This window comes from Symphalangus syndactylus, chromosome 24 (assembly GCF_028878055.3).
Source record: "Symphalangus syndactylus isolate Jambi chromosome 24, NHGRI_mSymSyn1-v2.1_pri, whole genome shotgun sequence".
NCBI classification, from domain to species: domain Eukaryota; kingdom Metazoa; phylum Chordata; class Mammalia; order Primates; family Hylobatidae; genus Symphalangus; species Symphalangus syndactylus.
In genome coordinates this window covers 62,872,047-62,893,893 of record NC_072446.2, presented here as the reverse complement: position 1 = coordinate 62,893,893, position 21,847 = coordinate 62,872,047, and the positions used below count along the sequence as shown (strand labels likewise).

Here is a 21,847-nt window from a genome sequence, read left to right as displayed (position 1 = left end):
CTGAAAACTCTTTGGCTATGGGATTCTAGTTCGCCATCTTAATTTATATATTCTGTTTCGGCGCTGATTCTCCAGCCCTTTCCCTTTTAAGTGATCCTAATTAGAAAACACACAGGAGGATCCTTCCAGGATTTAAAAGCTGCTGGGATCCCCTCTTTGATCTCCCATCTGAACTACGGACGGTTATTGTTTGACGTTTCCCCCCACTCCCCCCGACCCGCACTCCAGTGACAATTATTGGCATTTTAGAGCCTAGAGATAGAAATAAGATGTCCGACAGGCCCGGCTGCCTAAAAATCCAAAGCAAGCACCCCTCCAAACATCTCCCCTCCTCCCTCGCACCTCCCCCCACCCAAAAAAATAATGAAAAGGAAAAAATATAGCAGACTCTATAAACAGCTGCCAATTTATTAATAAGATGCTGGAGTTAGTTAGAATTTTAAAGATCCTTCAGGCATCTTTAAAAGAAGGCAGCAAGCCCTTCCTCTCCCGGGCACAAATAAGCCCAACCAGCAGACCCTACCTTAACTACCGCTATTTAAATTCTGCAAAGTGCCGCGGTGACTGGAGGAACCTTCGGAAAGGCGCAAGGGTTTGCCTTAATTTGGGTAATACTTGGTTGAGATGCCTTGCGAGAACTCGAAAGCAGTTGAATTAAGAATCTTAAATCTTCCTAGGACGCGGAGGAGGAAGGTAGGAAATTGGGGAGGGGGGAAGGGAGGCGTGCCGTCAAGAAAGAGTTGATTATTTATTTAATTTCATTCACCAAGGGGGAATTCGGAGGCTCCATCCTGGAGGCACTGGGGTCCGGGACGCGGGAAGGGCTTGGAAATGTGCGAAGCGGATGTGCGCGAACGCGTGGACTAGGTCTTGGCTCGCTGGGAGGGAAGGGCTGGGCTGGCGCTGGGGAGGAGGAAGGGAGGGAACGGGTAGGAGGCGGGGAAGCGCAGTATAAAAGGCCCGGCCGGACTGAGCGTCCGCTACTGCGAGTCACTTCGGTAAGGCGGGAGCCCGAGCGAGATCAAGGAGGGAAGTGCGCGGTGCCACGGACCGACACAGTTCGCTCTAGCATCCGACGCTAGGACTCCGCGCCCTCAGCCGGATCCCGGAGCCCTTCCATTCGCCAACCGCCCACTGCAAGGCATGAGCCGCACGCGGGAGCCCGAGGCTGCAGCGCGGTCATGAGGCGGTGGCCCGGGATCGACGGCTGCGCGACGCCAGCCCCCAAATCCCCTCTGGGCGCGGCACCCCCGGGATGAGCCCCCCCCAGACGCAAGCCCACTAGAGCTGAGATTCACTCCGAGTTCCTGAGCGCCTGAGCGGCGGGCACTGAGTCTCTGCAGCTTCCAGCCAACACCTGCGCCCGTGACCAGACGAACGCCCAGCGAGTCGGACTCCTCTCCCTTCCCAGGCTTTACGGGGCGCCGCGTACCCGCGAACAGCCGTGCCCGGCTAGCGGGCGGCCCAGCAAGTGTCAAGACCCTTCGGAACGACACTTGGGCACTCCTCCCCTCCCCCGACTGCTTCAGGCAGGGGTCGCAGGCAGACACATGGCTTGTCCGGCGCCCCCTCCGTTTTCCATCACTGCAACTCCGGCTCCACTTTGCCAATAAAGGTTTCTAAAGCAGCCCAGGCACCACCCCACCCATCCACAGCCCCGAGCCTCAGTGTGCACAAGGGCTCTACCCACGCCCGTCACAGCGACCTTGGCAGCGGGCACTTGGTACAGCCCGGCAGGCTACCTCCAAACCGTGACAACCTCGGCGTGCCCGGGGCCCCCATCTGGAACCGGCCCTCCCGGGGACTCTGTGTGCGGGGCGGCGCGGCAGGCGGCCCCGAGGAGCGCGGAGAGTAGTGGAGGTGGTTTGCCGGGTGAGTGGCTCGGGGCGGTGAGGGCGGGGGAGCCAAGCGTGGAGGTAACTCCCGGCCGCAGCTGAAGCCCTCCTACTCCTCCTCCTCCTCCTTCTCCTTCTTCTCCTCCTCCTCCCCGCGCTCCTCTGGCGGCCGCTCCCGCTCCAGCTGCGGCGCCGCGGCCACATCTGGGGCGCCCATGTGCGCTCGGGGGCTCGGCTGCGCCCGCCCCGCCGCCGACCCCGCAGCCCCCTGCCAGCAGGGTGGCCTCCGGCCCGGCCCGGGTCCCGGGCTGCCCCAGGACTCAGTCTCCGCCGCCGCCGCCAGGCAGCGCCGGGGCTTGCTCCGCAGCCGGCTTGGACACCCCCGGCCTCGCGGTGGCTCCGCCGTGGTGCGGCGGCGGCGGCGGCGGCGACGGCGCCTCCTGCTCCCCCGGCCCCGCACGCCCCGCCGCGCCCAGCGCCAGCCCCGCGGGCCCGGGAAGCGGAGCCCTGGCGGGAGCCGAGGCGGGAGCCGCGCTGCCGGGCTCCCGGGCTCCTACTCCTCCTCCCCCGGCGTCACCGCCGCCGCCGGCCGCCGCGCCGGGTCCTAAAGCCGCGCGTCTCAAGAGGATGGTGCGCCTGGCGGCCGAGCTGCTGCTGCTGCTGGGGCTGCTGCTGCTCACGCTGCACATCACCGTGCTGCGCGGCTCGGGAGCCGCCGACGGGCCCGACGCGGCCGCGGGCAACGCCAGCCAAGCCCAGCTGCAGGTGAGTGCGCCGCCGGAAAGGGGCGTGCGCGGCTGCGGGAACGGTTTGTGGGGCGGGGGTGCTGAGCTAGTGCCTGGTGGATGCAAGGAGGCAGGTCCCCCGCCCCACCTAAGAGCAACTGTTTTGGCAGTAGTTTTGCCCGGGCCACTTGACTTAGGCAGAGGCGGAGCGGGGGCACGTGCCTGGAGGCTGCACCCGGCTTCCAGGTCTGCGGGCTGCGCTCCTTCAGTTCTGTCACGGGTCAGGTGCGGGGTTGGTGGGGAGGTGGGAAGGAGCGAGGTTTGGGATGAGCAGAGGCAGTGTGGAGAATGTGCTTGCTTGGGGGTGCTACCAGTCTTTCGTTGCCCTTAGGAGGCTGAATAATGTTACCCGAGGCTGGAGAGACGCAAGGAGACTTTATAGGATGATATCCCTGAAGTCTTTGGGAGAAAGAACTCCGGGAGTCTACCCCTTTAGGAAGCAATGCCAAAGGTCAGGACATAATTTCCCAAGGAGAATAGCCAGGCACCCCCTCCTCACCCTCAGGGTTCCCTTGCTTCCAGTGTTCCTCCGGGGGCCTCGCCTGAGGTCCCCCCCGTGTGCCCCCTTGGTCATGGGGAAGGTGCAGAGTGAAGGCACCGGTAGTGATTTGGGCCAGGGTTACCTGGGGCTTTTAAACTTGTAGCAAAGTCTTTCTCCCAAGGATCTTCCTCGCTGAAGGTCGCTTTAGCAATGGGTTTCTGTTTATCCGTTTCAGCTTCAGGGCAAGGGGAGGGCGTAGTGGACGGTCAGACATATTGTGAGTTCTGACTTCTGAATAGAATTGCCCAGCTAGGCATTTCCTGTCGCTATCTTAGCGCCTTTCCTTGAGTCTAGGGGTGGCACAACTGTAAACTTGGAGCATAGGCAAAAGTAAGCAGGGATTTTCCCAGGAGGCAGAGGGGATTCTCTGGCTCCTAAAATCTGCTCAAACCAGGGGCGGTGGCTCATGCCTGTGATCCCAGCACTTTAGCAGGCAGAGGCGGGTAGATCACTTGAGGCCAGGAGTTGGAGACTATCCTGGCCAACATGGTGAAACCCCGTCTCTACTAAAAATACAAAAATTAGCTGGGCGTGGTGGCGCACGCCTGTAGTCCCAGTTACTCAGGAGGCTGAGGCAGGAGAGTTGCTTGAACCTGGGAGGTTGTAGTGAGCTGAGATCACGCCCCTGCACTCCAGCCTGGGCGACAGAGCGAGACTCTGTCTCAAAAAACAAAAAATAAACAAATAAAACGAAATAAGCATTATTCATTGTTCCCAAAGGACGTTATATTCATTGTCTTTAATAATTCACTTTTTACGTCTTTATACAATTTGTTGCGAAAAACTTTACTGTAAAGAGAAAACTCATAAAACACTTCCACTGTGTTTACTACGTGCCACCGTTTTAAGTACTTTACAGAATTTAACTCACTTAATTTAACCATAATCTTATGAGACATGGTACTGTTAATATAGCCCCTTTACAGATGCAAAAACTGAGGTACAGCGAGGTGAAAAAACTTGTCAAAGTTCAGACATTCCAAACTCTTGATTATACCAAATTTTGTCTCTACCAAGATAGACTAAAGCAAGGTGATTATTGCACGCAATTACAATACAGTAGAAAAGTACACACCCCAAAGGTTAAAGTTGTTTTAACTTTGAGACATTTCTAAAAATGTCCTAACTTTGTGGGATCTCTCATCTTCTCCTGTGGGTAGATAGGTACAGTGACAGACTGAGGGAATTTCTATGCGGAAGTTGAAGATGCCACCATCCTATAGACTGGGGCACCCACCAATCTAACACTGTGGAGATAATTCTTAATATCTTCAAGATTTCTGGAAGTTATATTTTATACATGATGCTTTCTTTCCTCATGGACTCATGAAAAGCCATAAAAATGATGTTCTGTGGAAAAGTAAATTTGGCAGATTTCTTTATGAGGTGTTTGCTATCATTAGAATAACCCGGGGTTGGCCTTTTCCGCTTGAACACTAAGGTAATGAGAGAAGCAGCTGGTGGAAGTGGCAATTCTAAAAGGGAAGTGGACTGAATTCTCAAAAGGGGCTTTGGCTGAAGAACTGCCCCAAGAGGACAGAACAAATGGGGGATTTAGAAAGAGTTATGCTCCTAGAAATATCTTGAGTCCCAAGTAGCTGCTAATCCACCAGCTTCAGCTTATCTTGTAATGGTGTTCGGTGAGACTGTCCACTCAATGCACACACTTTTCCAAGCAGAATGATGAGTTTAGCAGTTTAGTTCGTAATTTTGCTGTTTTGTAATTTGTTATTGTAAAAGTTTTATACTCCTGACCAAAGTTATTTCTTTGGCCCTCTGACTCTCTGAAGGTATTATAAGTCAAAAGAAGAATGTTCTGCCAGATGAGGAGGTCTGCAAAAGACATTTATTAGTCCATCGTTTTCAGGCCCCAGAAAGTGAATTTGCTAGTAGCAGGTGTATTTGAAGACAAAACTGTGGACACTGTATTCTTTCTTTTTACCAGACATTTTAAACCCAAGTCTTAAACATCATCTAAATTTGTTGGTTCTGTGCTATCCTGAGCTACTAAAATCCTTCTTCACAATCAGAAAATTAATCAGTCCATATACATCATTTTTATTGTTTTTATCTCTGTGTACAACCTTCTAAAATATAAGGTTGTCTTAGAAATATGCAATGGTGAGTTTATTCACCTGAATTGTAGTATGTTTGGATTCATTTAAAAAGGGACACATTCTTATTTAAGGACATATCAAGGACACCCAATAAAGTAGTAATAAGAAAAGCAACAATAATAGCTAAGGTTTATTAAGTGCCTTTTATGTGGCAGGCACTGTTCTTAGCACTTTACACATACTAGCTTTCTTTTTTATTTTTATTTTTTGAGACGGAGTCTCGCTCTGTCGCCCAGGCTGGAGTGCAGTGGCGCGATCTCTGCTCACTGCAACCTCCGCCTCCTGGGTTCATGCCATTCTCCTGCCTCAGCCTCTCCGAGTAGCTGGGACTGCAGGCGCCCGCCACCACGCCTGGCTAATTTTTTTTTTGTATTTTTAGTAGAGACGGGATTTCACCATGTTAGCCAGGGTGGTCTCGATCTCCTGACCTCGTGATCCGCCCACCTCGGCCTCCCAAAGTGCTGGGATTACAGGCGTGAGCCACTGCTCCCAGCCCATACTAGCTTTCTTAATCCTCACAAAAATCCCGTGAATTAGGTACTATCATTATCCCTGTTTCAAATGGAGAAACTGAGGTTAGGTAATTTGCCCAAGGTTGCACAGCTACAAGCTTCTTATTTTCGTTATTTTGTAGTGGGGAACTATTTGAAGCATATTTCTACTGCAAGTTCTTGATGAAGTCGCATGCTCAAGAGAGAGAAAGGCTTTTAACAATTTACATTTTCAAATGTATCTTGACAGTCTTACTGTGTTGACTATGACATCTATGTATATATACACATAGATTATATATACATACATACACATATACGTATAAATGTTGTCTAACTTTTTTGTAGTTTCGCACACTAGGGGTTACATTTTTGACTCTTTGTATGACTGTCTCCCCTAGTATGCCCTAGTGTGCTCAAAACATTGATAGGTACCATGTTAGGAGGTGGCAGTAAAATGTTTTGAGTACACTATCCATATTGGGTAACTGGCTGATGAAAATAAAAATGTTAGTCTTTGAACAGTTTTCAGTATTTTTAAAATATCTAGTAAGAAATTAGAAAACTGTCTGCAGTAGCTGTATTAAAATGCATGGAAACATCAACTTTTTTTTGCTTTTGAATCTTATTAGAATAAGTTTGTCTCATATTAATCAGATACTCAGATTAGTTCTTTCACATATATTTAATTAATGTTAATGAGAAAACAGATAGATATGGATATAGATATAGATATATAATAAAAGTCATCTGGAAGACAAAATATAGAATCCATAGGCAATAATAGTACTAGTAAAGGTATCTCCTTTGTCTGAAATTCAAATGATTGCCTTTCCACTAAATCTCAGTCAGTTTTAGAGTGATGAATTTCTATATATTTTTAGTAATAAGTCAGAACTCATTAAGGCAGTGAGATTTAAGCAAGTATTATAAAACACCAATTTGATTATTTTTACAATAACATTAAAGCAAACCAAACTCTGGAATGTAGTAAAATGTCTTTGTTCTCTGTTTCCTAACTATCATCTTTATGAGCACTTTCCATCTTTTATCCCTCTATTGCCTTCAATAACACAGCTTAGCTTCTTGTATTCACTGCTTTGGATTTAGGAGTTCATCCAAGCCACTTACAGCAGTAGAAGCAAAAGCATAACTTATCTGTACTTAATACAAGAAAGTCAACAGCCATTTGTGTTTCTTATTTTGTGACTTACCTGCTCATTTTCCAATCAGGCTGATTACTTTTACTGGAATTTTTTTTTTTTTATTGATTGACAATTGTCTCACTTAGCTATTGCTGCAGAACAACCCACCCTAAAATTTAGTGGCTTAACACAACCACCATTTTATTTCCTCATGAATTTGTAGGACAGCACCTTGCTTGGGTTCAGCTGAGTGGTTCTTCTGGTGATTTCACCTGATATTACTCATGTAGCTGTGGCCATCGGTTGGCTTCATGTGGGCTAGGTGGTCCAAAAATACCTCACTCATTTGTCTGATAGTTGGTGCTTGCTGTCACCTAGGTTTGCTCTCCATATAATCTCTCATCCTTAAGGAGTCTAGCTCACATATCTTTACATGGTGGACTCAGAGCAGCAAGAGAATAAAAGCAGAAATTGCAAGACCTATTGATGAGTTTGCACAACATCATTTCAGCTGTATTCTATTAGCCAAACAAATCGTGTAGTTGCTTAGATTCTAGTGGACAAGAAATAGATTCCACTTCTTGATGGGAGGAGCAGCAAAGTCACATTAAAGAAGAGCATGTGTACAGAGAGGAATCATAGGCATCTTTTTATCTTTGTTCTAATTTTTGATTTACATTTTTAGAACCCGTAGTGCAAGGACATAAAGTGTCCTTTTTGGTGACTGTATTTTTATCAAGGTGAAATTCTTTATCTCTTTTATTGCCTTTTGTCTTGAATACTTTTTTGTGTCATATTAATATTGCAACTTCTGCTCTTTCTTCCTTTTAGAATTTGTTTGTGTGTCTTTTCCAATCTTTATTTTCAAACTTTTTTGGCTTTTTAATTTATTTTTTTCAAATTTATTCATTTATTTTGAGATGGAGTCTCACTCTGTCGCCCAGGCTGGAGTACAGTGGCGCTATCTTGGCCACTGCAGGCTCCACCTCCTGGGTTCACACCATTCACCTGCCTCAGCCTTCCAAGTAGCTGGGACTACAGGTGCATGCCACCATGCCTAGCTAATTTTTTGTATTTTTAGTGGAGACGGGGTTTCACCGTGTTAGCTAGGATGGTCTCAATCTCCTGACCTCATGATCTGCCTGCCTCGGCCTCCCAAAGTGCTGGGATTACAGGTGTGAGCCACCACACCTAGCCCAACTTTTTTTTTTTTTTTTTTTTTTTTTTTGAGACGGAGTCTTGCTCTGTCACCCAGGCTGGAGTGCAGTGGTGCGATCTTGGCTCACTGCAAACTCTGCCTCCCGTGTTCATGCCATTCTCCTGCCTCAGCCTCCCGGGTAGCTGGGACTACAGGCGCCCGCCACCACACCTGGCTAATTTTTTGTATTTTTAGTAGAGACGGGGTTTCATCCTGTTAGCCAGGATGGTCTTGATCTCCTGACCTCGTGATCCTCCCGCCTCTGCCTCCCAAAGTGCTGGCATTACAGGTGTGAGCCACCGCGCCCAGCCCCAACTTTTTAATTTAAATATCTTTATTATTAATAAGCTATAGCTAAATTATCTTTGTTTATGCAATACATCAATGGATTTAACCCATTTATATTTATTGATAAATTAGAAATATTTTTTCATTTTATTTGCTATTCTAAAATTTTTATTTATTTTTATTTTTCCTCCCTTACTCTCACCTTCAATTTACCTATATGACCTTTGGCAAGAGGGTTAGCTTCACTATGTCTAGATTTTCTCATCTGTAAAATAGATATATAGTAACTATTTCCCAGCATTATTGTAAGGATTAGAACATTGAATGCATGCTAAATGTGTTATTAGAGCTTGGCATTTAATCATTTGATAAGTATTTATTTATTTAAGATGTAGTCTCGCTCTGTTGCCCAGGCTGGAGTGCAGTGGCACGATCTCAGCTCACTGCAACCTCCACCTCCCTGGCTCAAGTGATCCTCCCACCTCCGCCTCCCAAGTAGCTGGGACTACAGGTGATCACCACCATGCCCAGCTAAGTTTTGTGTTTTTTTTATAGAGACCGGGTTTCACTATGTTGCCCAGGCAGGTCTCAAACTCCTGGACTCAAGCGATCAACCTGCCTCAGCCTCCCAAAGTGTTGGGATTACAGGCATGAGCCACCATGCCTGGCCATTTGATAAATATTTAAATATTACTTTTTTGTATTTTTATCAAGTTTTGAAAGTCATCTGTTCCATTTCTATTATGTTTAACATTTTAACAAACATATTTGAACTAACACTTTTCTATCAATGCTGAGAATCAATCAGTATCTATAACCTAAACCCACCACATAAACAAGATTCTGACATGCTAGATGCAAGATTCTCTGTCTTGTCTGTATACTATCTCTAATTTTTTAATCCTCTCAAATTTTAGTGCTAGAATTTTTCTTTTAATCTTTCTTTCTTTTTTCTTTCCTTTCTTTTTAGTATGTCTATCTTAGGAATCAATTCTTACCAGTTTTATTATACTCCCAATAATTATTTAGACTTAATTCTAAGATTTACTTATTTCTGTATCTAGCTGCTGCTGCCTTTTTTTTTTTTTTTTTTGAGACGGAGTCTAGCTCTGTCACCCAGGCTGGAGTCCAGGAGTGCAGTGGTGTGATCTCTGCTCACTGCAATCTCCCTCTCCCAGGTTCAAGCGATTCTCGTGCCTCAGCCTCCCAAATAGCTGGGATTACAGGTACCCACCACCATGCCCGGCTAATTATTGTATTTTTAGTAGGGACGGAGTTTCACCATGTTGGCCAGGCTGGTCTCGAACTCTTCATCTCAGGTGATCTGCCCATCCCGGCCTCCCAAAATGCTGGGATTACAGGTGTGAGCCACCGTGCCTGGCCTGCTGCTGCTTCTTCAATCTGATACTTTCATCTTTTATTTTGCTAGAACACAGTTTCAAAAATTTTTTCAGAGAGAATTTATTAATTATAAACTCTATGAGAACCTATATCTTTAGACATATCTTTATTTGATTCTCAAAATTAAATGCTAATTTGGCAGTTGGCTGTCTTCTATCTTATTCCCCCCTAAGAATTTTAAGAATAGAATTTAATTTTTTATACCATCTCATATTTCAGATGAGAAGTCTAATACCATTTCTTTGTAGGTGATTTTTTTAAAAACTTGATGCTTTTATGATTTTTTTCCTTTATTCATAATGTTTGGAAATTTTATCAGTTTGTCTTTAGATTCAGGGCTTTAGCTGTTAGTCTTGTTCAGCATAGGTGGACCCTTTCATTCTGAAGTCTAAACTTTGTCTCCAGCTTGAAAAAATTTCTTTAGTTATATCTTTGATATTTCCAATATCCCTGTACACTTTTTCTGGAACTCCTGTTAGAGACTGAAACTAACATTGAGATTTCAAGATCTATCTTTCGTGTCTCTTAATTTTTCTTCTCATACTTTTATTTCTGTTTTTTAATTGTGTCTTATGTCTCAAGGCATTCTTCTGGCTATTTCAACCCCAGTGTCTTGTTTAGGAATATTTCATAACTGAACGCTCATAGTAAATATCAGATGCAAATGTCAAACTCAACCACTCTGAAACCCAGGACTGAATGAAATAGCTCTACCACTTCCTGCCCTCAGCCTTTTCTCCTAACTTCTATAGCCTCTTTTCTCCCCTTCTTTTTCCTTCCCTTTCTTTCCTTTTTCTTCCTTTTTTATCTTCCTTTCCTTTCTTTTTCCTTATCTTTCTTCTCTTCTCTCTCTCTCTGCATTTTTTAAAGTTTTTTTAAAACTATATATAAATTACATACAATAAAATGGATGAATCTTTAGGGTTCAGCTTCATTTTTGACAGTTGTATATGCCTACATAGTTACCACCAAAATTAGGATATAGAACATTCCCCCATCACCCCAGAAAGTCTTCCGGTGCACAATTGTAGGCAATTTACTCCTTCCAGAGGCAACCAATTTCTGGCTTCCATTACCATAGATTAGTTTTGCCTGTTCCAGACTTTCGCATAAATGGAAATGTACTGTTTGCATTTTTCCGTGTGCCTGGCTTCTCTCATTAAACTAAGTTTTTGAGATTCATTTATTTTGTGTGTATCAGTAGATTTCTCTTTTATTGCTAAATGATAGTCCACTGTGTATCTCTATCACAATTTGTGTATCCCCATCAATGGACATTTGGTTTGTTTCCATTGCTTTGCATAGTATGAGTAAGACCATGTTAGTATTCTTACACAAGCCTTTCTGTGGACTTATGTCTTCATTTCTTGTAAATTTCTAGTAGTAAGGCTGACATAGTCTCTGTTGTTGATATTATTGTGGCAATTTTTCTAGGGAAACTGACTTTTTGGAGATCTCACTTTGCTTTTCTCAGTTCTGTGGTGCTTCACTTTCAATTGGTTGCCACTTGTTTCATATCTACCAGAAATCCCTCTCTCTTTTCTGTTGGCCCTTCTTTCAGCTTTCCAGTTCTGTTGTGGATTGACTCATATTTCTTCTACCTCCTCCATAGAATTAATAAATAGAAAAGAGGTAAATGCCACCTTGGTCGGCCACCTTGAGCCTGAAGCACTATAATTCTATTTCTTAATTTTATTTTCCTTTATATAAACCAAAATAAAGTTCTATCATTTGTGCTGTTCCTTCATTTATTCACTTCTACCCATAGTTTAAAAGGCACTAATCTTTGAGGTTTGGGGGCATCCTTAGATGTCTATTCACTTGGTCAAGAAGAATCTGTTTTGGTTTTAAAGACTCCAAAGCAAATAATCTCAATAACATTTTCCACATGTTATACAAGTGTTTTTTAACATCTCTTAATATCAGAACATTTTTCCTCTGATATGCCCATTAAATCCTTTATGCTACATGTTAATTTCATGTTCACTTTGTTCACTTTTTTTTCTTCCCAGTGTTCATGAACAGGTGGCTGCTCTCTTTTCAAGAAACTTCTCCTGTAGAACTTGAAGATTATTATGTTATAGTTCCTTTGTCATCTCCAAATTCCATTATCTTAGTTTCTTTAACTTGTCTTCATTAGTCTTATTGTAAAACATTTTAGTGCTTTCTGTGGTTCTATTATTTCTCTCTCATCTTCTGAGAGCATCTTTCTTTTGCAACCCTTGGCTTAAGGTTTACAAATTTTACCCTTTACAAATGTTATGATTTGTAAAGAAAAGGATGACAATGAAGCCCCTTTCCTCAATGACAGCTAAGAGTGTCCCTGTCTCTACTCATCCCCCAAAGACAGGAGATAATTTAGAGATGGGATGGGGGTGTCGGTTTAGTGCCCAGATTATATGTAGTGAGTTCAAACAAACAGCAAGGGAATGTGTTGTAGAAAAAAAAAAAAAAAGAAAAGAAAAACCTCACTTTACATTTTATTTAAACCTTATACAATTCCTTTTTATAAGAATTATAAGAAACTGTGAACATAAATACATAGAACCTAATTTATTTCCTTCTGTGGCTTATCAGTCAAGAGGTTAGATCAAGTCCAGTGCTGACAAAACCAATATGCTTATTATGCCCAGTGTTTCTCTTGGGACGAAGTACTCACTGCCCACTGTGGTCCCTGACTTGATAATGTACCCTTCTGGCTCTTTCTCTTCCCTGCCTTCCTCCCTCTTCCCCTACCAGAGATTTCTGGGGTCATTGCTCAAATAAATTACTTGTTCTTTGTCTCAGGGTCTGCTTCTAGGAAAACCCACACTAAATGAACCACACCCAGATGGTAGTCATGGTGATAATGGATACTCCTCTAGGTAGCAACAATACAGGAAGTCTCCAGAAAGGTAACAGAACAGAGTTTCCATGAGGCACCTGCTTGTTGTTGTCATTAACAGCAAGGAAGTCTGTTAGCCTGAGAGAGATGTGCTGCAGGCAGCAAAAGAACCAGGCTACCCCATGCCCTCCCAGAGCAGTCAGGAAGAGGGAAATTCCAAAATTACAGAGATGGGCTGCAAAGGTCATGCCTAGGCAAAGCCTACAAATTCTTGGTGTTTAGAGATCTAATGGGTCCTTTTTCTCCTGAGATGCTGATCCCATGGTCCTTTACTGTCTTAGGTGGAAGGATGAGTGACAATGGGGAGGACTCAGAGGCGTGTGGGATTGTCATCTACTCCCTGTGAGGCATCAACTCCCTGAGCACAGACCAGCATGTGTCCCTGGAAAGTTATTTTTGTAAACCGAGTAGAAGTAAAAACAGTAGGTTAACTACCCCTTCTTCCTGTTGGCCTGACTCATGCACATTTTAGTAAACCCAATCATCTTGCACAGAGCACTCTCTATGGCTGACACACACCCATTCCCCGTGGAAGCAACACCCGCATTCCCCATGGAACAGATAGTACTGCGAGGTTCATGGAATAGAAGAGTTCTGTCTTCAAGTTTGGGTCTCTGAGCTGCCCAATTTGCAGTTTTGAGTACCCCAATCACCAGATATTCAAGAGCAGTGACCTGGAAAAGGTCAGGTAGACTTTGAAGGCGATGGGCCATTGATGTCTTCTGTGCACCACTTATCTATTTTCAAAAATAACAAAGTATGTCCAAAATCTATATGAAGAATGCAGAGAAGCTGGAAATGGTCATAGCCTGCCCCAGTGTTAACTTCCTCCCACAAGCATCCAGATAGAATATTTTCACCAAGGACAAAGAAACAAATAACAGACATGCCTTGCCTCACAGGTAACCCTGGAAGATGGCAGTGAGGACAGGAGGAGAAGAGTGGCAGTCATTTTATTATTATTTTTTAAATACAGCTTTGTTGAAGTGCAATTGACAACTAATAAACTGTACATATTTAAATGAAGAATTTGACAATACTGACACTTGTAAAACCATCACCATAGTCAAGATGATGAATAAATCTACCATCTGAAAAGTTTCCTCGCGTTCCTCTGTGAGCTTCAGCAATCTCTCGGCAACCACTGATCTGCCTTCTCTCACTGTAGATTAGTGTTGGATTTCCTAGACTTTTACATAAGTGGAATAGAGAATGCATAGCATTGCATGATATGGCTTTTTGCTCACCATAATAATTTTGAGATTCATTCATGTTGTTTTGTGCATAGAGAACTTTTTCCTTTTTATTACCAATTAATATTCTATTGTGTGGATATACCATCATATGCTTACCCATTGACCCATTTAGGTTATTTCCTATTTGGCAACTATTAAAGATGCTGTGAACATTTGGGTATAAGCCTTTGTGTGAACATTTGCTTTCATTTCTCTTGGGTGAATACTTCGGAGCAGAATGGTTGGATCATATAGCAGTTGTATGTTTAGCTTATTAAGAAATTCTGGAAGTCTTTTTGGTGCACTCACAATCCAAGTACTCCCTTGGAAAACGTCACAGAATTTGAAGATTGAATCCCAGGATGATGTTTTTCTATAGTTAAAATATAAGTGTATGAACTACAGTATATTATGAAATACTGAAAGAAGGAGAGAAGATACTGTCTTCTTAGAAAGAATTCTCCTTTCTTTTCAGAATGCCCAAAGTAGTGTCATGGATCTCGATTCTCTAAGTGATGGTGGTGACGTTAATTGTAGTGACCATCATGGTGGGGGTTGTGAAAAGAAAATTAGATGCTGAACCGAAAAAAAAAAAAAGGCTAGAAAAGTGTCCCAGAAGGAAACTCTACTTTTCCCGTGTCCTGCTGTCCAATATTCCATGATTCTCTTGCCCCATTCCTTGTCCCCATGAGTGGAAATTAAGAAAACCAGAAATGGATTTCGTATCTTCTGCCTGGGGCCTCAATTACATTGTGACATAGAAACCTGGTATGGATTTTGAGCTCAAAATGAATTGGAGGCCAGGTTTATTGCTGGGAATCTTCAAATTTCAGGGAGTAGAAAGAGCAAAAATAAAAATGGAGATCTTGCCAGGCGTGGTGGCTCATGCCTGTAATCCCAGCACTTTGGGAGGCCAAGGTGGGCGGATCACCTGAGGTCGGGAGTTCGAGACCAGCCTGACCAACATGGAGAAACCCTGTCTCTACTGAAAATACAAAATTAGCCAGGCGTGGTGGTGCATTCCTGTAATCCCAGCTACTCGGGGGCTGAGGCAGGAGAATTGCTTGAACCAGGGAGCTGGAAGTTGCAGTGAGCCAAGATTGCGCTATTGCATTCCTGCCTGGGCAACAAGAGCGAAACTCCCATCTCAAAAAAAAAAAAAAAAAAAGGAGATCCCATTAGATGTTCCTAATTCTTAGCCCAAGAAATGAGTTGAGGAAATTCTGACCTTCTGGGCACATGGGACATAGGAAAGTACAGATTGTTAGTGACTCACATAGAATTCTCATTATGAGGGAAAATATTGTCCTTCTCTTACACATAAAGTAAGCCATCCATTGCATGTTCACTAGGTGCATTCATGGCCCAGAGATAGACAAGAAGCTCAGAACGGCTTCTCAGCCCTTGCGCCCAGAATGCGATCTACAGACCACCAGCATTAGCATCTCCTGAAAGCTTGTTATAAAATAGGAGTCTTAAGCCATGCCCAGAACTACTGAATCAGAATCTGCATTTTAAAAATGTTTATTTATATATATTTGGGGGGTACAGGTGCAGGTTTCTAAGGTGCGTATATGGTGTAGTAGTGAAGTCTGGGCTTTTAGTGTACTCATCACCTGAGTAGTGAACATTGTACCCAATGAGTAATTTTTCAGCCCTCATCCCCTCCACCTCCCACCTTTTGGAGTCCCCAATGTCTGATTACTCTTTGTATGTCCGTGTATGCGCATTGTTTAGCCCCCACTTATAAGGGAGAACATGTGGTCAATGATAAAGAAGACTAAGCCAGAAGCTGGGCTTTTAGATGAATGGAGAATGACCAGAAACCAGGACTTTCTGTTTCTGAGTTATTTCGCTTAGCATAATGGCCTCCGGTACCAGCCATGTTGCTGCAAGAGACATGACTTCATTCTTTTTTCTGTCTGAGTAGTATTCCATGGTATGTTTCTTTACACAGTCTTCCACTGACGGACATTTAGATTGATTCCATGTCTTTGCTGTTGTGAATAGTGCTGTGATAAACAGATGAATGCAGGTATCTTTTTGATGTATTGATTTCTTTCCCTTTGGGTGTATACTCAGGAGTGGGATTGCTGGATTGTATGGTAGTTCTATTTTTGGTACTTTGAGAAATCTCCATACTGTTTTCTATAAAGGTTATGCTTATTTACATTCCCATCAACAGTGTATAAGTGTGCCCTTTTAGCCACGTGCTCGCCAACATAAGTTGCTTTTAGACTTTTTAACAGTAGCCATTCTGACTTGTGTAAAATGGTATCTCATTGTGGTTTTAATTTTGATTTCTCTGATAATTAGTTATGTAAAGCATTTTTTCATATGTTTGTTGTCCTCTTGTATGTCTTCTTTTGAAAAATGCCTGTTCATGTCCTTTGTCCACTTTTTAACGAGGTCATTTGGTTTTTTCTTGCTGAGTTGTTTGAGTTCCTTGTGGATTCTGTATGTTAGCCCATTATCAGATGCAAACATTTTTTGCATCTGATAGTTTGCAAATATTTTTTCCTACAGAATCTGTATTTTGACAAGGTCTCCAGATTCATCATATGCAGGTCATGGTTTGAGAAACACTGGTCTACATGCATGTTTTTCTTGCAAGTTGCAGGGCCCAGAAAGTACTATTATACAGGTCCTGTGTTATCCAGCTATTGCCTAATAAAGCTGTAGGACAACTACTCCAAATCTCAACGGTCTGCAATTATAAGCATGTACTCTCACACTTAGGGGTCCATGGGCCAGCTGAGGTTCAGTAGATCTAGGCAGGGCATGGCTTTAAGCTATGGATTGGGTCTAGGTTTACACTATGGGTCTCCCATTCTTTTGTGACCAGCAGGTTACCTGCCACACATTTCTCTCATGGTGATGGGATTACACCTCAGTCATATCTGTTAACCATTTCATCAGCCAAAACAAGTCACAAGATCCAACGGACTAGCCAAAAAGTGGTCATGGGCTTTGGAGTTGTTTTGATTCCAGTTCTGCTCCTCAGTTAAGTCTCTGCCCCTAAGCAAAATCCTTACACTTCTCTACGTCTCTGTGTCTCATTTAGTAAAATGGGATAAGAATAGTTAACATCACCAGGGCTGTGTTGAGCATCTGCTCAGCCTGGCTCTGTGGCCAGAGTCAGGCCAAGAGAAAGGGTGAGTCCCAGAGGGCCCTGCCGCTGGGAAGTTAGAGCTGGAGAAAGCTCTCACATGTCATCCTGTGGGTTGCTCTGGCAGCACATGATTCGGTCCCCACCAAGGGTTGTTTCCGAGTCAAGAAACACACACCCATCACTTTCCATCTTTTTTCAGAATGGTTGTCCTTTCACTGCTTACAAATTGTGTGCTACATGGACTGTGCCTGCAAATACATTATTCATCACTCATAGGGCTTGGACGATTTAAGCCTGCGACCACTTTCCCTGATGAAAGGGCATGGTTTCCTACCTTCCTTCCCCAGATGCAACAAGAGAAACAGAACATGCCTGGGAACAGGAGTTCCAAGGCTCTGTGCATAGTATATTGTACTTCTTCTTTTTTTTTTTTTTTTTTTTTTTGAGATGGAGTCTCATTGTGTCACCCAGGCTGGAGTGCAGTGGCACAATCTTGCCTCACTGCAACCTCCACCTTCTGGGTTCAAGCAAGTCTACTGCCTCAGCCTCCTGAGTAGCTGGGATTACAGGCACCCACAACCATGCACGGCTAATTTTTATGTTTTTAGTAGAGACGGAGTTTCACCATGTTGGCCAGGATGGTCTCGATCTCTTAACCTTGTGATCCACCCACCTCAGCCTCCCAAAGTGCCGGGATTACAGGCGTGAGCCACTGTGCCCATCTCGGCCATACTTCTAACAAGGACCTGCTCAGAGTTACAATTCTTAGGAGTAATACGGTAGAACATAATCATGTTAACAAACTCCTCACATTTCCAACTAACGCTGGGATATTCATTGAGTTAGCATGGGAAAGACTGGCAGCCATGATTCAATTGCCTCCCCCTGGGTCCTTCCCACAACACATGGGAATTCTGGGAGAAACAATTCGGTTGAGATTTGATTGGGGACACAGCCAAGCCGTATCATTCCACTCCTGGCCCCTCCAAATTTCATGTCCTCACATTTCAAAACCAATCATGCCTTCCCAACAGTCCCCCAAAGTCTTAATTTATTTCAGGATTAGCCCAAAAGTCCACAGTCCAAAGTCTCATCTGAGACAAGGCAAGTCCCTTCTGCCTGTGAGCCTGTAAAATCAAAAGCAAGCTAGTTACTTCCTAGATACGATGGGGGTACAGGTATTGGGTAAATACAGTCATTCCAAATGGGAGAAATTGGCCAAAACAAAGGGATTACAGGGCTCAGGCAAGTCTGAAATCCAGCGGGGCAGTTAAATTTTAAAGCTCCAAAATGATCTCCTTTGACTCCAGGTCCCACATCGAGGTGCCACTGATGCAAGGCGTGGGTTCCCATGGTCTTGGGCAGCTCTGCCCCCGGGGCTCTGCAGGGTACAGCCTCCCTCCAACTGCTTTCAGGGGCTGGCATTGAGTGTCTGTGGCTTTTCCAGGCACATGGTGCAAGCTGTCGGTAGATCTACCATTCTGGGATCTGGAGGACAGTGGCCCTCTTCTCACAGCTCCACTAGGCAGTGCCCAAGTAGGGACTCTGTGTGGGGGCTCCGGTCCCACATTTCTCTTCTGCACTGCCCTAGAAGAGGTTCTTCATGAGGACACTGCCCCTGCAGCACACATGAGGTCCCTCCCACAACACATGAGAATTCTGGGAGATACAATTCAATTGAGATTTGAATGGGGACACAGCCAACATCAACATGCCCTTGGCCCAGCAATTCCACCTGAGTATGTGACCACCAGAAATCTATTCACTAATGCACTCAAAGACCTAAAAAAGAATGTTCATAGCAGCACTATTTAAAATGGTCCCAACCTGGAAACAACCCCAATGCCATCAACAGAATGGATAATAAGGTAGTTAAGTGTACACAGTGGGAATGAACAGATGACAACTACATGCAACATGCACAATTTCACAAATGTAATGTTGAGTGAAGGAAACCAGGCACAGTAAAGTACATGCTGGATAATTCTGTTTCGGTAAAGTTCAAAACCAGGAAAAAGGAACCCGTGCTGTTGGAAGAAAGTTACCTTTGTCAAGGAAGTGATGAAAAGGGAGTCCAAGGAGGGCAGCTAGGGCGCTGGTAATGTTTTGCCTCTTGATCTAGGCATTGGTTGCCTAGGTGTCTTCAGTGTGTGAAATCTCATTGAGCTGTAGAGTTATGTGTGTGTATATTTCTGTAGGAATATCATACTTCAATTTTAATAAGAGAGTAAAGAATGCAGCAGGCAGGGTACATGGTGTAGAAGAGATGGATGGTTTTCACTGGGAAAGATTACCCACAGCCCTGGAGTTCACTCTCTGGGCTCCCTGATGTGTGTGCCATCCCACAGATTGTTCTCCAAATTGGAATGAATGCAGGCTAGTTTCAGTATTATGGGGGTGCTCCTCTGCCTCAGGTCCCAGTGCCATTGTTACAACATCAAAGACCAACTGCTGGCTGAGATGCAGTCCATATGAAAAGAGTGACCAGCAGATTTACTGCTTGACTTCATTCCCTTTAAAAGGAACTGGCTCCATGGTCCTCCTTCAAAGCTCAATTGTAGACATATATCTTCTTTATAGGACATCGTTTACAATAAAGAGGAGCAATAACTTAAAATTTAAAAAAAAGAATACCTTTGAGAGCACTGTGACGTGGACATTCCATTTAATAAACATCACTGTGGTTACATTGCCCAAACATTCCCAGAAGTCCAGCCATGGGCCTGAGAGCCTTCTACTGGACGTGGTGACTTTTGGGGACTAATTTGAATTATATTTTTATGCTCTAGCCCTCTCCCTAGGCTCTGAAAGTTCTTGAGAAGGTCATTAATGAGAGGCAATCTACTTCAAACCAGAGGGCTGCCTCACTAAAATCAGGCAAAATGGCAAAATTCATAGCCCATTACTCATTAACTTATTTGGAGCTGCCCTTCAGTGGAGTAAACATTTTTTTAAGGGTTGGGGCCAAATTAGACTCCTGGATAGATTATACGTAGTTCCCCAATACCCCCATGGACATCACTCCACATAATTCCAGTGTGAAAATCTCACAGACTTATTAGCATTTCCAGATACTAGAACTCAACTAGAAAACAGCAAAGTTGTTTTTATGCCTATCAGAAAATGAATAATGTTATTAACTTTCCAAGAAAGAAAAAAGTTAAATTATTTATAACATACGGGGTGTTTTTGGCTTCACGTGGAGTCTGACCCAGGTGGTGGAGAAAGTCACATCTACAATCAAAATGACCAGCCTCCTGAAAACTGACCAATCCAGAATAATTCTTTCAGGTTCACTCGAGATAGCAGTTGATCAGCCCATAGGGGATACGACGTTCTAAAGAGTGGCCAAGTCATCCACTTCTGTTTAACCCATTACTCCTGAAAAGTTTCGCTCTCCACACTTTGCTGGAAAAAGGCTAACAACTCAGTGCATCCTTCCCTCTCTGCTCCCCTCACTGGTACATTCAGGAAGACACGAACCAGGTGAGAAAACTGAGAGCTCCTTACTGAGAGTGTGAAGTGTGATGGCAGCACGACACACAATTCTGAAGGCATCATGAAATGAGATAAATCTGGGGAATCAACATCAACTAGAAAAAATCTGGAAACATTTGAAGAGGCATTTGGATCACAAAGAGAGTGAATCTAAACATTGAACAGCAGGTATTAAATGGAAATAATGAAAGGCAGGTTCTTAGGAAAAAATCTATGGCAGACTAGGTATTCGAAGTTCTGTTCCGGGTTCTCCCCAGGGACTCATTGCCCTGAAGCTCTGTCCGGTGTGGTTCTCTCATGCCCCACAATGGTTCTTTCACTTCTTATTCACCAAGGCCAGGATTAATGCTAAGGTCTAGACTAATCCAATAACGGACATGAATGGCCTTGGCCTTAAATTTTCAGGGATCCATCTGCAGGGTCCTCCCTGAGATCTGAGAAGGGTTTTACTTACTTCTTTCATCTTAAGGTGAATGCTAGTGGGGGAATTATTGTGGTGTGCCCCGAGAAATTTCTGTGTCTTGGTCCTGACAACCTACGTGAAGTACCTTCTGTGCCACCAGGATACATGGGCATATGACAGGCACTCACATACACAAGGGTCACTGCACGTGGCTGCAGGAATGCCCAGGTTGGACCCGGGCTTCATCTGTGCTCCAACCTGCCTGCACTCCATGGTGAGGCACTCTGTTTAGAAGGCAGATTTCAGACACTCACCAAATTCTAGAATGTTCTTGTTGGCAAGAAAGCCAAGCTCCAATGTCTCATTTCATTGACAAAGAATCTAAAACCTGGAGAAATTAAAAGATTTAGCTAAGACCATACCATTCATTTATCCTACAGCCAGTACCAGACTCCAAAGCAAGTCATCTTTCATGAAGTCACACAACCCCCCATTTCTGAACATCTGTAAAAGTTTTTATAGCCCCGCTTAGCTGAAGAGAATTAGAGTAAACGTACATCTGAAGTGCTGGGATCCTGCTACCTGGTGGTTGCTGTTAGGTTGTTACAGGAGCAGAAAGGTAATTAAATGCACATGAATTGTCTCTTTTATTTAATATACAACCAAACTGCAGTCAGGCAAATGAAATAGTGTACATATAAGCAAGCATTGAGCACTGCCTAGCCACATAGCATTCTACAATTCCATTCATTCATTCAGCACTTGCATATCGCGTGGCTGTGATAAGCAGATATTGTGCTAGGCACTGGAGATTCAATAGAGAACAAGCTTATGTTCTAGAAAGAAAACTGACAATAATTGATTCAGAATAAAGAAATTATTATAGATTGTGATAGGTGCTTAGCAGGACATAA

General features: G+C 43.9%; 1 protein-coding gene and 1 long non-coding RNA gene across 2 annotated transcripts in view; one reads left to right on the top strand and one right to left on the bottom strand.

Moving 5' to 3' along the window:
- The first annotated feature begins 1,974 nt into the window (after positions 1–1,974).
- Positions 1,975–21,847, top strand: part of ISM1 (isthmin 1) — a 77,913-nt gene continuing 58,040 nt past the window's right edge. Inside the window, exon 1 of the mRNA XM_055265586.2 lies at positions 1,975–2,600. Coding sequence (XP_055121561.1) covers positions 2,463–2,600 — 138 coding nt within the window. The 5' untranslated portion in view covers positions 1,975–2,462. The remainder of the gene's footprint in view (positions 2,601–21,847) is intronic.
- On the bottom strand, positions 18,953–21,219 carry LOC129474339 (uncharacterized). Its single transcript, XR_008654522.1, has 3 exons — positions 20,985–21,219; positions 20,516–20,636; positions 18,953–19,642 (listed from the first exon to the last, which is right to left on the bottom strand). It is a non-coding gene; the product is annotated as an uncharacterized lncRNA (long non-coding RNA).